General features: G+C 42.2%; 1 protein-coding gene across 1 annotated transcript in view; it reads right to left on the reverse strand.

The window, feature by feature from the left end:
* Positions 1–4659: 4659 nt before the first annotated feature.
* tgds (TDP-glucose 4,6-dehydratase) overlaps positions 4660–12715 on the reverse strand; it is a 39713-nt gene continuing 31657 nt past the window's right edge. Inside the window, exons 10-12 of the mRNA XM_083632439.1 lie at positions 11572–11627; positions 9284–9381; positions 4660–6729 (exon numbers count right to left, since the gene is read on the reverse strand). Of these exons, the coding sequence (XP_083488565.1) occupies positions 6635–6729; positions 9284–9381; positions 11572–11627 (249 nt within the window). The 3' untranslated portion in view covers positions 4660–6634. The remainder of the gene's footprint in view (positions 6730–9283; positions 9382–11571; positions 11628–12715) is intronic.

Raw genomic sequence — 12715 nt, forward strand, 5'->3', positions numbered from 1 at the left:
TCCCCGCCTAATTTCAGAGACCCATCAAGTCTCTCCTGTAGCTGAAATAAGACATGGTTATGCTCCATGGCTCTTACGTGGGTACATGGCTCTTACGGCCATGGCCCACTGGCAGATGCAGACGTAAATACAGTACAATGCTTTTCAAAATGTCCAAATTCACTGCCGGGCAAAAGGAGAAAACAACTTCAACTTAGGGGATGTAAAATATGCCATCGATTTATTTATCTAACATTTCTTCAAACAAAACCGTAAGATTCGTCCTACTTAAAGAGGCTTGGGTGATGCTCTTCCCTGGGTTCGGCTTAAGTCCCCACCCAAACCTGCTTCAACACCGTCTCCTTTCCCTCATTTAAGTACATTATAATGATTACAGAGATGCCTTAAAATCTAGACTTTTTAGTCTAGATCTAGATTAGTCTAGATTCTAGACTTCTCTAGAATGTTGACCACACATTTGTCATGGGAAGGGGAACGAGTCGTCGTCCTGGCGCTAAATTGGACCTCCACATTGTGGTCAGTGGTCATGCGGCCTTTCCATTTGGTGGTCTTCTGAGACTCCACATTTGGAAAAAGTCACGTCTGGTCTCTTTGCCTGTCCAACACCACCCAGTGATTTTCCTGACGGGAGAAATGTCCTGGCAGGTATCCGGGATGACTCGAGATGCACTTCCACCAGAATAATTAGCCTTCTCTATACAGGCAAATACACGGGCCGATAAATACCAAACTCAATCCCATTACCTATGCAATTATCTATCCCCCGTTACCCAGAGTGTAATAAAACAATTAGTGAGTAACGGGATGAACTGGGCTTCTTTTCGACTCTGCCATAGACCCTTTTCACGGGCGCCATTTTGTGTCGAAAAGTCAGAATAAACACAGGCGCAAGCAAAACGGTAATGAGGGTTTCCAAATTCCAATCATGGAAGTTGGAAACCCTCATTAGTGTTTTGCTTGCACCTGTGTTTATTCCGCCTTTTCAACACAAAATGCCCCTCCCGTGAGAAGGGTCTATTCTGTGTAGGGAATCATCATCAGTCATTGGCCAACAAGCCAGGGCCTCGTTTCCAAATATTGATCACTCAGAGGTCACTCAGAGGTCAAACGTGTTTTTAAGCGTGATCCTACGAAGGCTCGTTTTCAATTAAAAAAAGAAAAAAAAACGTCAAAAGGCCATTTTAGGGTAACTTGGACAAAATAAGAACATACCCCTAACAGCTAGGTATTGTTGGTGTAAGGCGTGGTATAATGTGAGAGTTTGAAATACTTTTCGGAAACGCCGGCCGTAAGTGGGCATAGGCGGGAAATGGGCATTAGCGAATTGTGCGATTTTGTGAATATCAAACGAGGGAGATACAATTGTGATGAGCTCACGCTCCCTAAACGAACGGCATCTGTAAGAGCAGCGTTAGTGTAGTTGAGAGTGTTTGTATAAATAGGCAGCATACTCACGTTGAGTAAACCCACCTACCCGCCCATGTTACCATCCACCTGTGTTGTATCACTACGCCGCCGACTGACCCTTTAAAATATGACATTTTGTGGCTTCCAGTGCGACCAAATGCAACCCATACTCTGCCTTGACATTACTGAATCACTACAGATTGAAGCATGGCGGTTGGGGCCGGATATCAGTCTTACCAGATCTAAAACGAAATACAACTATTGTAAACTGATAGTTTCTGCAATACATTTCTTGTAAATGTCATTATGCGCTAGTAGATAATTTTATATGTAACATCTGCATTACTAAATTGAATCAGACAATGTTCAATTGATTTCCTCTGTAAAAAAAATAAAATAATAATAATCCATAGTAAAGTTTTCATTTTAAAAGTCCAACACTTACGAGTGGATACCTTGTGATGCCTTAAATGCAGGGACACGCAGCCCAGCCGACAGTGAAGGCCGTTACACTTTATACAGCATCACCAGACAGGCAACTGAGTCCCACACCGCCTCGTTAAGGGACTTACCGGCAGCGGCGTCTCCGTGGTAATTGGGCAATGAACGGTGCTATAAATCCCATGGCTGCGGCCGTGGAGGCCCCCCCCCCCCCCCCCCCCGTCTCTGGTCACACTTCAAAGCCCATCGAGTTTGACGAAGAAACCTTTTATTTTATTACAGCACATTTAGACTTTTATGTTCTACACGTGTACTTCAAAACCTCCAAGAGGTGTAGGTGTGAGTGAGTGAGTGAGTGAAAGAGATGGAAGGTTTGCAATTCAAGTGAAAACACACCAGCCGCCAACGCGCCGCCGAGCGTAAATTCAGCTGGAGGCAGGAGCCGGGGCCGTTCACACCAGACACGCTCGGTTTTGCTCCGTGCCGGTCACCGCTTGTACCGACTTCCTGCCTGGCTGCATACTGACTTCCTGTCACCGCTTGTACCGACTTCCTGCCTGGCTGCGCACAATCGTCCGCTAACAAAAATAGACCAGACGGCCGAAAAACTGGCGCCGCATGGCCGATCTGAACGAGCTAAGGGCGTGTTGTCCACATGGCGTTTTTTTTGGCGTGGGAAAAAAAATCGCCCTTTTATGCGCTTTTTGGGAGGAGAAATAGAAAGCGGATGATAACGTCACCTGCTGCTTGTTCAACCAGCTGTTAGCTCCTCTAGCAGACAATACCGTTTTGTGGAACAAGCAAAGGCTTACCAGATAGTTCCAACAGTACCTGTATCCATACTGCCTTTAAAGATCGCTGTTACAGTAACGTCAATTCAATAATTGCAACGTGCTATTCCTCCACCGCCAGCACTTTAACTTCCTGAGCGTGATTGGTCGGCTTGAAAAAGCGGTTCACGTCGCTGGCACTTTCACCTTTCTGAACTTTGGGGGGGGGGGGGGGGGGGTGCGGTTCCAATGGCTGCAGCGCTTGTCTACGTCTTTGGTGCACCTTGCGGCCACTTCCCATTGATTTTAATGAGGAAAGAGCGCCGACGCTAACAAAAAAAGACAGCGTGTGGACACAGCTTAATCTGTTAACAAGCAAACGTGCTTCAGCGTCTGGTGTGTTTACACCGTAAGGTGTGATTACAAAGGAGCGGGTCCTTCACAGCTGTGTGTGTGTGTGTGTGTGCGCGCGCACACGTGTGTGTGTGTGTGTGTGTGTGTGTGTGTGAAACTGGGGCGGCGTTCCCCCCAACAATGAGGCAGAGTTTGTTTGGGACCAGGGGGAATTCTAGTTAACAGTAACTGAGGGATTCAGCTATTTGCACACAGAATACTAGAGTCTACTTTCGCTGCTAGTTTGTCTAATTTATCAAAGCATTTTTGAGAAATATTTATTTTTATAAGCCGAATAAAAAGTTGATATTTTAAAAGTGACTTGACCAAAAGACGGTAAACAAAAACACTGGCTCTTGAATGTCGAATGTCATTGGTATGAGTGGAAATTTCTATTTTTCTGGGGTAGTGTGAGCTTTTTAATGTTAAAGATGCGACGTGTAGGGATTTCTCTTTTGAATGTATCACTGTGTAGCGAGCTGTGATGTACGGAGGCCCTAAGGGGACATGGCAAAAGAAAAAGAAAAAATCGGGTACGCACCAGAAGCGCTAGTTTCTGGTGCACACGAGAAAGACCCCACCCACACCCATGTCCCCATAGGGCTCCATAGAGATAACATTTGAATGCAAGCCCCAGAAAAAGCTGTTATTTTATGGAAATGAATCTCTTTTGGTAGATGTCACACAGCTAAATTACACACCAAAAGTTTCCAAAAGGAGAAATGATAAAGATGGGTGGGTCTAGAGCACTGTGATGGCAGTGGATTTGACAGTGATATATTTAGAGAAAATCCTACACGGGTTACCTTTAAAGTCATATTGGACTCAATATCAGATCCATAACCTGTTCCTGCAACAGGATCCATTGCCAATAGTGATAATCTACCGAAATCCGTCGTTTTAATTGGCGAGCAAAATTTGCGACAATACAACCACCAATGCCAAGGTTTGGATTAAAAAAAATAAAATATAAATAAAAAAAATACAATTCAAATAAAATGTTATGATCAAAAACCATTTTGTAAAAAAGACAAAACATGCAGTATAAAAAACAAGTGTCCAGATTCTCTCAAAGTCAATTCAGTTTTTTGTTTGTGTATTTTTTTTTTTTTTTTTCATTTGAGTTGTTTTTTCTTTTCCTTCCCCGTAACACCCTTGTTGTGAATGTCTGGCAAGTGGCCATCTTTAAAGTCTTTATAACACACAATTAAACATGTGGTTCTATTGCTATGTTGTTGTAATTTGCATATTTCAGGCCTCTTTGTGTTGACGCTCTACTCTGGAAATTTCTGGCCAATCAGAAATGAATAGACTTCAGTTTGTATTTACTGTACATTTTGAAGCGATTGAATTGAAAATGAATGAGTGGCTCGACTCCTGGAGGCACTGCACTGTTGGCCTGCTAGTTAGTATTTGCTTTATGTATTAGTTTAGTGGTTGTGCACGAAGAGGAGCACTGCACGAAGAGAAAAAAAACAAGACTTATGTGTGCATCTATTCTGATTTTACCACAATTAAAAGTTTGGATTTGCGAATGTTTTTCGAGTGTTTTGTCTTTTCTTTGATCCACCTTTTCAATGGGCAGAAGTGAAGTCTCAATTATAATAAAAAAAACAAACCCCGCTTGTGTTGAATTAATATCGTTTATTTCAAGTTAAAAAAAATATCTTTGGATCTCGTACAAAACAACATAAATTATATCTGCTGCAACGGTGAGTTGGGCCGGGCATTTTGATGAAGACATCAAAATGAAGACGTGAAGATGAGAAATACATGAGGGTCCATCAGAACTTTCCAGACCAAAAATATGATTAAACCTTGAAATGTGTCTCTAACCTAGAGTTCTGTTTCAGCCCGCGGGCCGAGCTCGGTGCTGACAGTTTATGTTAATGAGTCGGGATGAGCAAAAAATGAAAATACAGTATATATTTTTATGCATTTACAGTTGTATTTTCTACATCGGCCAGATTGACACACTCTTTATTATCTCTCTCATGCATACACACACAGCGTAGAATTCAACTTCAGCCTGAGCCCGAAGGAACCCACCAGGCTTTTGGGTCGGGTTCGGGCTTACAATTTGTGCTAATTGGTCGGGTCTGGCTTCAACTTACTAGGGTCGGGTTTGAATTTTCATGCCCGTTGAGAACTCTAGTCTAACCCACACCACAATGCCCGAGTAGGCATAAGCATCTTTATTCTGCATCCCCATATATACCAATGGCATGGGACTGGACCTACATGTATGTGCAAAGTTTGCTTTATTTTTATGCATGAGAAGGCAGATTTCCTCTGAAGAAGTATGTTCGCTTGTGCCCCTACTGGCCAGAGTGAGGAGTCAGCAGTCGGTTATGACGACGGTATAAAACAGTCAATAAAATTTCAAAAAAATATGAACGACCCCAATCATAAGAGTTCATCATACGGGCATAAATATGCACAGAAAATATTCAGCTGATAGGTCCAGTAGAATGTGAGATTAGCTGCTGACGCAGAGAGAGACAGATATACACACGACGATGCCTGGTCACATCCAGGCTCTCGTCTGGCCCAGATCATAATGTTTGAGATTACAGACGGCATTCAATTTCCCTGTTTACTGATTTGGAGTTTAGAACCTGGCAACCTTAACCATAAACCCACTTCACCAACTTCTTCACCCCCTCCATATCCATATCCCTGCTGGTCTGCTTGACCACAGGAGAGCTCAGAAAGTGATGGATGGATTTCCATAAAAGGTAGTTTATGGGCAATTTAGAACTGATTAACTTTCCACACCCATTGGCCAAACGGGGGCATGTTCGTGACAGTGAGTGCGTTTACATGCACACAAACGTAACCGAGAATAATCAGGTAACTGGCAATAATCTGATTTCTGCCTTTACATGCACTTAGTAAACAGCGGGAACTCGCCTCAAAGAGTGGACATTGACTGCAATGAATAAACCTGATGATTCAGCAGAAACCTAGGTGGGTTTATTGGTTTTCTCATAAACCGATAACGGACTTTATCTCGTAAAGGATGCCGTTTACATGACCACTTTATAATCCGGTAAATATAAAACCGATAAACGGTTTATTTGTGCGCATGTAAACGCACTCGATGGGCGTGTCCAATCACAAAAAGGTGCCCAACTTCGATTCACATAATACCACAAAACTTTGTAGAAAGTTTGGTGCAGGCCGAGTGCCCTCTAGTTGCAATGTGTGCATTTTATATTAATTCTGCATTTCAGAGATGTAAAGTCAGAGATTCTGACTTTCTACCAAAAATGCAACAGAATGGTCCTTCAAGTTGGAATTGTGTGACCTTAAATGTATCAGAGAAAGAAGAAAAGTCACCAATTCAGGATTCTTAAGACAGGATTAGAAAAGAGTTGATTAATATAGTGTAAACCTTTAGATTCCAACGTTTCAGAGCCTTTTCCACACTTTGACAAATAAAATTCAACCATTGAGTAATGATTTTTGGGCATGAAATTGGTCAAATTAAAAGACTGAATCTGACACTAATATCCACACAAAAAAATTCATTTAGACGAAATCATGGATATTTGCAGCTTCCAGACTTGAATAATAAAAAACATTGTTTGGTATCTCAGTTCAATCTGCATCTTGCATCCTTATTGGTCCGTAGCATCTTCAAGCTTGCTGCCGATTGGTCCTTGGTCTTCTGATGCATCTGGCCAGAAATCTGGGTTGTCTTGATACCACTTGACTGGGCACGCACGCACGCACGCACGCACACACACACACACACACACACACACACACACACACACACACACACACACACACACACACACACACACACACACACACACACACACACACACACACACACACACACACACACACACACACACACACACACAAAAACACACACACAAAAACCAACCTTGGGTTAAGTGCAACTGTATAGGGCTCAACAGTACCCACCCACTTTTTCGCAGTTCTTGTCCACCAGAGAATTCCCCATAAACTTTCTCCATAGAAATTTTGAAAAATCCTTGTATAAAGAGTTTTAAGCCTGAAACCAAGAAAACCTAGCCTGGTAAACCGCCCGTCACGTGAACTCACATTTCATTTGGTTCTCCGTGACGGTCTGGAAGATGATTGGTCGAGCCATGCCGGCTCGACGAATCAGCGGCGGCCGTAGGCGGGCTCTGGCTCGTCTGGGCAAGTAGTGGGTACATGGTCTTTGTAGTTCTTTTCACTTGTCAACATGGCTGCCGCCGCGGAAGTGACAGGCAGTCTGAATGAAATTGAATGTAACGTTCCCAATTCTATGTATTAAATTCTAAAAAACGACCCTCAACATTTGGGAAGGCTAAGCCACACAACTACGGTAGTTCGTTATAATCTAACTAAATGCTTCGAAGGTGACTTTACGACCGCGAGGACTCAATCAATGAATACCACGGAGATCATCCACAGGCAGGCACCTTCGGCGATCTGATTGGTTGAAGTTAACACCCACCAGCGGTGATAGACAGATGGGTCATCCAATCACCTGCCAAGTAGCTTGGACAAAGTGCCCGCCTCCGTCAGCGGGTCTGGTGACTTCATTCCCAGATCGACTGGTTTAGTGAAACCTATGTGGAGCTATGCCGTCCATCTGGCAGCGTCAGGTTAAAGAAAACCAGCCAGCAGATGAATCATGATACACCATGAAACATTTAACTTGGAGCAAAAATAAAAATTTAGAAGAAAAATGAAATTATAATCCCCCAAACACTGCCGGGGGGGACGTTTCCAAGTGAAATGTCCAATGGTCACTCCAGATTCATCTGATGGCTGGTTTTCTTGGTTCCAGGCTTAAAACTTTATATAAGGATTTTTTTCAAAATGTGTATGGAGAAAATGAATGGGGAATTCTCTGGTGGACAAGAACTGTGAAAACGTTGGTGGGCACTGTTGAGCAGTTAATTTACTATTCAGTGTTTTTTAATATATTTTGCATTAGCAGTTTTAACCCTGCAGCAATTTCCAGTTAATTATTTTGTATGAACTACATTATTTCACTTCTTAACAGTACAGTAGAATGTAAACATACATGACTGCAGCTGCCCACTGTGAAAAACACCAACCAAACAGCTGAGCTATGATGTCATCACTCTTAAAAGTGGTGGGACTACCCCATTCACTTGTAATGCGCTATGCTGTTTATCTTACATTTGTTTTTACTCACATTAAACACAAATTCAGTTATCTCTTGTTTTTTCAAAGACTGGTGCCATCAGCCCAGGTTATTTAAAGGGACAGTTCACCCCCAAATCAAAAATACATATTTTCCCTCTTACATCTAGTGCTATTTATGCATCTATTCTATCATCTTGTGTTAGTTGCAGAGTTTTCGAGACATCGGACGTAGAGATGTCTGCCTTCCCTCCAATACGATGGAACTGGATGGCACTCGGCTTGTGGTGCTCAAAGCCCCCCCCCCCCATACTGTGTATATATATATATATATATATATATATATATATATATATATATATATATATATATATATATATATATATAAAAATATACATATATATATATAAATATACATATATATACATACTGTATATATTTTTTATATATATATATATATATATATATATATATATATATATATATATATATATATATATATATATATAGTATATATATATACAGTATATACACATACATACATACACATATATATATAAAGGGCAAACTCACAGCAATGTATCTTTCCATAAATCGACCATAAATCAAGATAATCCACAGACTCTTGCTCTGAGCAGGTGCATGTAGGAACTATATTCTTTGAAAACAGTGTCTGCATGAAACTGCTCTGCTAGTTAGACGGTGTAGTTTGGTTGAAAGAAAATAACTCTGAACAAGGTCCGTGGTCTTGCTGTTGAGTTCTTCAATGTATTTTTTTTTTGTGTGCTTTGAGCACCACAAGCCGAGTTCCATCCAGTTCCATCGTATTGGAGGGAAGGCAGACATCTCTACTTCCGATATCTCCAAAACTCTGTAACTCAACACCAAAACAATCTAGATGGATAAATAGCACTACAGGTAAGAGGACAAATATGTATTTTGGATTATGGGGTGAACTGTCTCTTTAACATATGTCAGTGTTATCATGATGATATATATGTCAGTGTTATCATGATGATATATATGTCAGTGTTATCATGATGATATATATGTCAGTGTTATCATGATGATATATATGTCAGTGTTATCATGATGATATATATGTCAGTGTTATTATGATGTGTGTACCGTACCGGTCTGTCGGAGGCCTTGGGGCCAGGACACCTGGGCTCTCCAGCCCAGCTGCTGCAGTTTCTCACAGCTGATGGGGTAGCGCAGGTCCACCCGCGGCCTACGGGTCACAGGTCAAAGGTTAGACAGAGTCAGGTATGTCTGTGGGGAGAGACTAGCCCCACCCTCGTGGCCTGCACACCCAGAATGCCGAGCTCCTGTCGGGATGTTGAAATATGGACAGAGTCAGCGTGATGTCACCCATTGGTTTTGAAGCCTAGGGCCCAATTCCAATCCGCCCCCTTACTGACTCAAGCCCTTAGAGGCGCGTTCACGTGAAGGGAGTGAGGGCTTAGGGATGTCCCACCGTGAAATCGCAAAGTGAATGAGGGCTCCTAGTGAGCCCTTTCTGCCCCCTTACCGTAAGGGAGCAGCTGTGGCCACTTACGGAAAGGGAATTGCCCACAATGCATAGCGTTGTGACGTAAAAAGAAACGGGGTTACCGGGGAATTCCGCAAATATATGTAAAAAAAAAAAGAAAAAAGAACACACCCGTGAAACGAACGTGTGTACGGGGTGCGTTGGAATGCCTAAATTTACAATGAAACATGACATCAATAGGGATTTCAGATTAGACAAAAATATTAGGCTATATCAGAGGAATGCAAGTGGTTATATTACACAATCCTACTATCATCGATCATTTCTATTACAATTGCAATCCACAACTTTTTTGATGAATGATAGTTTTACCGAATCTACCGTACAGTATTGACATTGTGTATAATGTTGGGTGACATGTCATTATTAAGCTTATTTTAATTCTAATTACAGTTATCAATTGCAGATTTTGCAGTAGGCTACATTTATTATTTTTAAATTACCTGTTGTCCACTCTGTAGAGCCAGAGCCTGGATGAGAACAGACTCATCAGGGAGTCTATCCCTCAAACACCTTAGGTGTCTTGACAATAAACAATATATAGCGAGCCCGAAACCTGCCAGAGTCAACATCATCTTGTCAAGTGCAAAGGGCTCTGCTGTCCCAATCCTCCTATTTATCCAATGTGGATCCCTTCCACACTTGATGACTCAACCACTTTCAGATGGCGGCCATTAGAGGGAGTGAGGGAACAGGGCTTGAGTCTTTAGGGGGCGGATTGGAATTGGGCCCTAGAGTATGGCAGTGTGGCCGTCGCCATGTTGGGGTTCTTGCGGCGCTTGCGTGAGACGGCACGAGACGAGGGGTTTCCCAGAGCCGCAGCTGCGCCTGCTATTGGTCTGTGATCGGCAAGCTGCGCAATCACTGGACAGGCGACCTGTCAATCACACTCAAAACTAGAGCTGCCGAAAATAATCGATTCAGAGATGCATCGCGATGCTTAATAGGACGATTCTGAATCGATTAACAAATATCAAAAATCGATTATTTAAAAAAAAAAAAAAAATTATAATCAAATAAAATAGAATGTAAGTACATGCAGTTGTTTATTTTAATTATGGATCATAATACAATGCAATTCCAAATGCACTTTTATTTTAAAAGTAGCCACACAGTGAGAAAAAAGAAAGTGAGAAAAAATAAATCATGTATTGCGGAAAAAGTGATGCATCGATTTAAGATGCATCGTATAATCGAATCGAATTGAATCGTAGACTTGTATAATCGAATCGTATCGAATCGTGAGATCAGTGAAGATGCACAGCTCTACTCAAAACAGTCTTTTCTATCATCTATTTTATTATATTAAAAACTCAGCCCCCGTACAGTTGTTATGAAAGGTGAAATTAGCTATTAGGCCAAAACCGTGTTTTGGACCAGGCTGTTGTAAACATGTTTAATCCTGTTGTAAAGTCGGGCATTTTAATGTGGGGGTGAACAGGCAACAACTCCCTATAGTGGCCATTCGAGGAACTACAGCTTTGATCACTTCCGCATTAGCCTCGCTGGCCAGCCTCCTCTCCCTTCCGTCACGAGGAGTCTGGCGCCGCGGAAACAGGCAACTGGGATAAACCCTCCCCTGCTCTACAGCTGCTCTCCCATTGGAGCGACTGTTTCGGTGGCAGCCGGAGATCCGCTCCCGGCTCATTACAAACTCTGTCATTGGCAGATGATGGAACGCTCATTCATAAGAGACTTGACTTGGACTTGGAAAAAATGACTTGTGAGCATCTCTGTCATGAAGGACCTGTGTGTCATGTGATCAAGACATCTCCTTAAGAGTCAGATGAAGGTCTTTGCATAGACAACCAGTGTGAGTGCAGTATGGATCACCTCTACAGATTATGCAATCACTCAAACTTCACTCACCTGTCAGGCACAAACTCCAGCCAGTCGTTAAGCTCAGAGTCGGGCACGTTCTTTACCTGTAAAACACACACGCACACGCACACACACACACACACACACACAGATGTGTAATCATTCCATGTATTCTATGCTGCTGCATAGAGCGCTGTTTGTCTGCCCCATTCAAAGTTCGTTAAAGGGGATACGCTGCTCCTATAGCATAATGGTTCAAGCTCGGTTTAGTCTCAATGGTGAAGTTTCGGTCTGTATTTAAACCATTTAATTGGCTAATTCCTTATCATTTGAATTGATACGTTTGTCAATTGACAAACCTTAGCGCACGAGTTTGGAAAAATGTGAACAGATAGTAATGCACATATCCCAATCTACACATTCTGTATTTCTCTATATCTGCAAATTAAAAATACATTATGTGATGAGGTGAATAGTTCTTACAACACGTTTGTAGAGACTTTCTGTAACATATTCACACCCCCCCCCCCCACCCCACCCCACACACACACACACATGTTGCTCCCATTTGAAGCAAAGTAGTGCACCTTTAATTTCTCAAAATAATTTTAAAGCAGCTACGAGCAACTTTTTCGATTGTTATTAAACAGTATAATTACAATATTGATGCATCACATCTTACCTATAATAGTAGCTGAGACCAAAGCCGTGTGAATCGGAGATTGCTCCCTTAGATGATTATTAAGTCTGTGTCTGTCTAAACTCGCGTCAACAGGGGGCTCTCTCTCTCTCTCTCCTTACCGCCGGACCGGATAAACGCGGAAGTGAAACCCGGAAGTGAAACGCAGCTGCCTGCCTACCCCGTTCGCGCTGCCTAGCAACATATCATAAACAATGTGAACACCATGCATACTCTCGTGAACATCTCTCGTTATATTCTAACAGGTTTTTTGGAAGTTATTTTGTGGTTATGGCCGAAGTGACTGCTGCAAACCGTTTCATTTCACTTCCTGATCTTCCCTGGCCACAGACAGACTACACTGGCCGATTCACTCGGGGTTCAAGCGAGACTACTCTGCGTTGGTCTCGTCTACTATTAGAGGTAAGATGTGATGCATTGATATTAAATTTATACTGTTTAATAACAATCGAAAAAGTTGCTCGTAGCTGCTTTAAAGGGACAGCTCACCCT

This window comes from Poromitra crassiceps (genome assembly GCF_964638095.1).
Source record: "Poromitra crassiceps genome assembly, chromosome: 3".
NCBI classification, from domain to species: Eukaryota; Metazoa; Chordata; class Actinopteri; order Beryciformes; family Melamphaidae; genus Poromitra; species Poromitra crassiceps.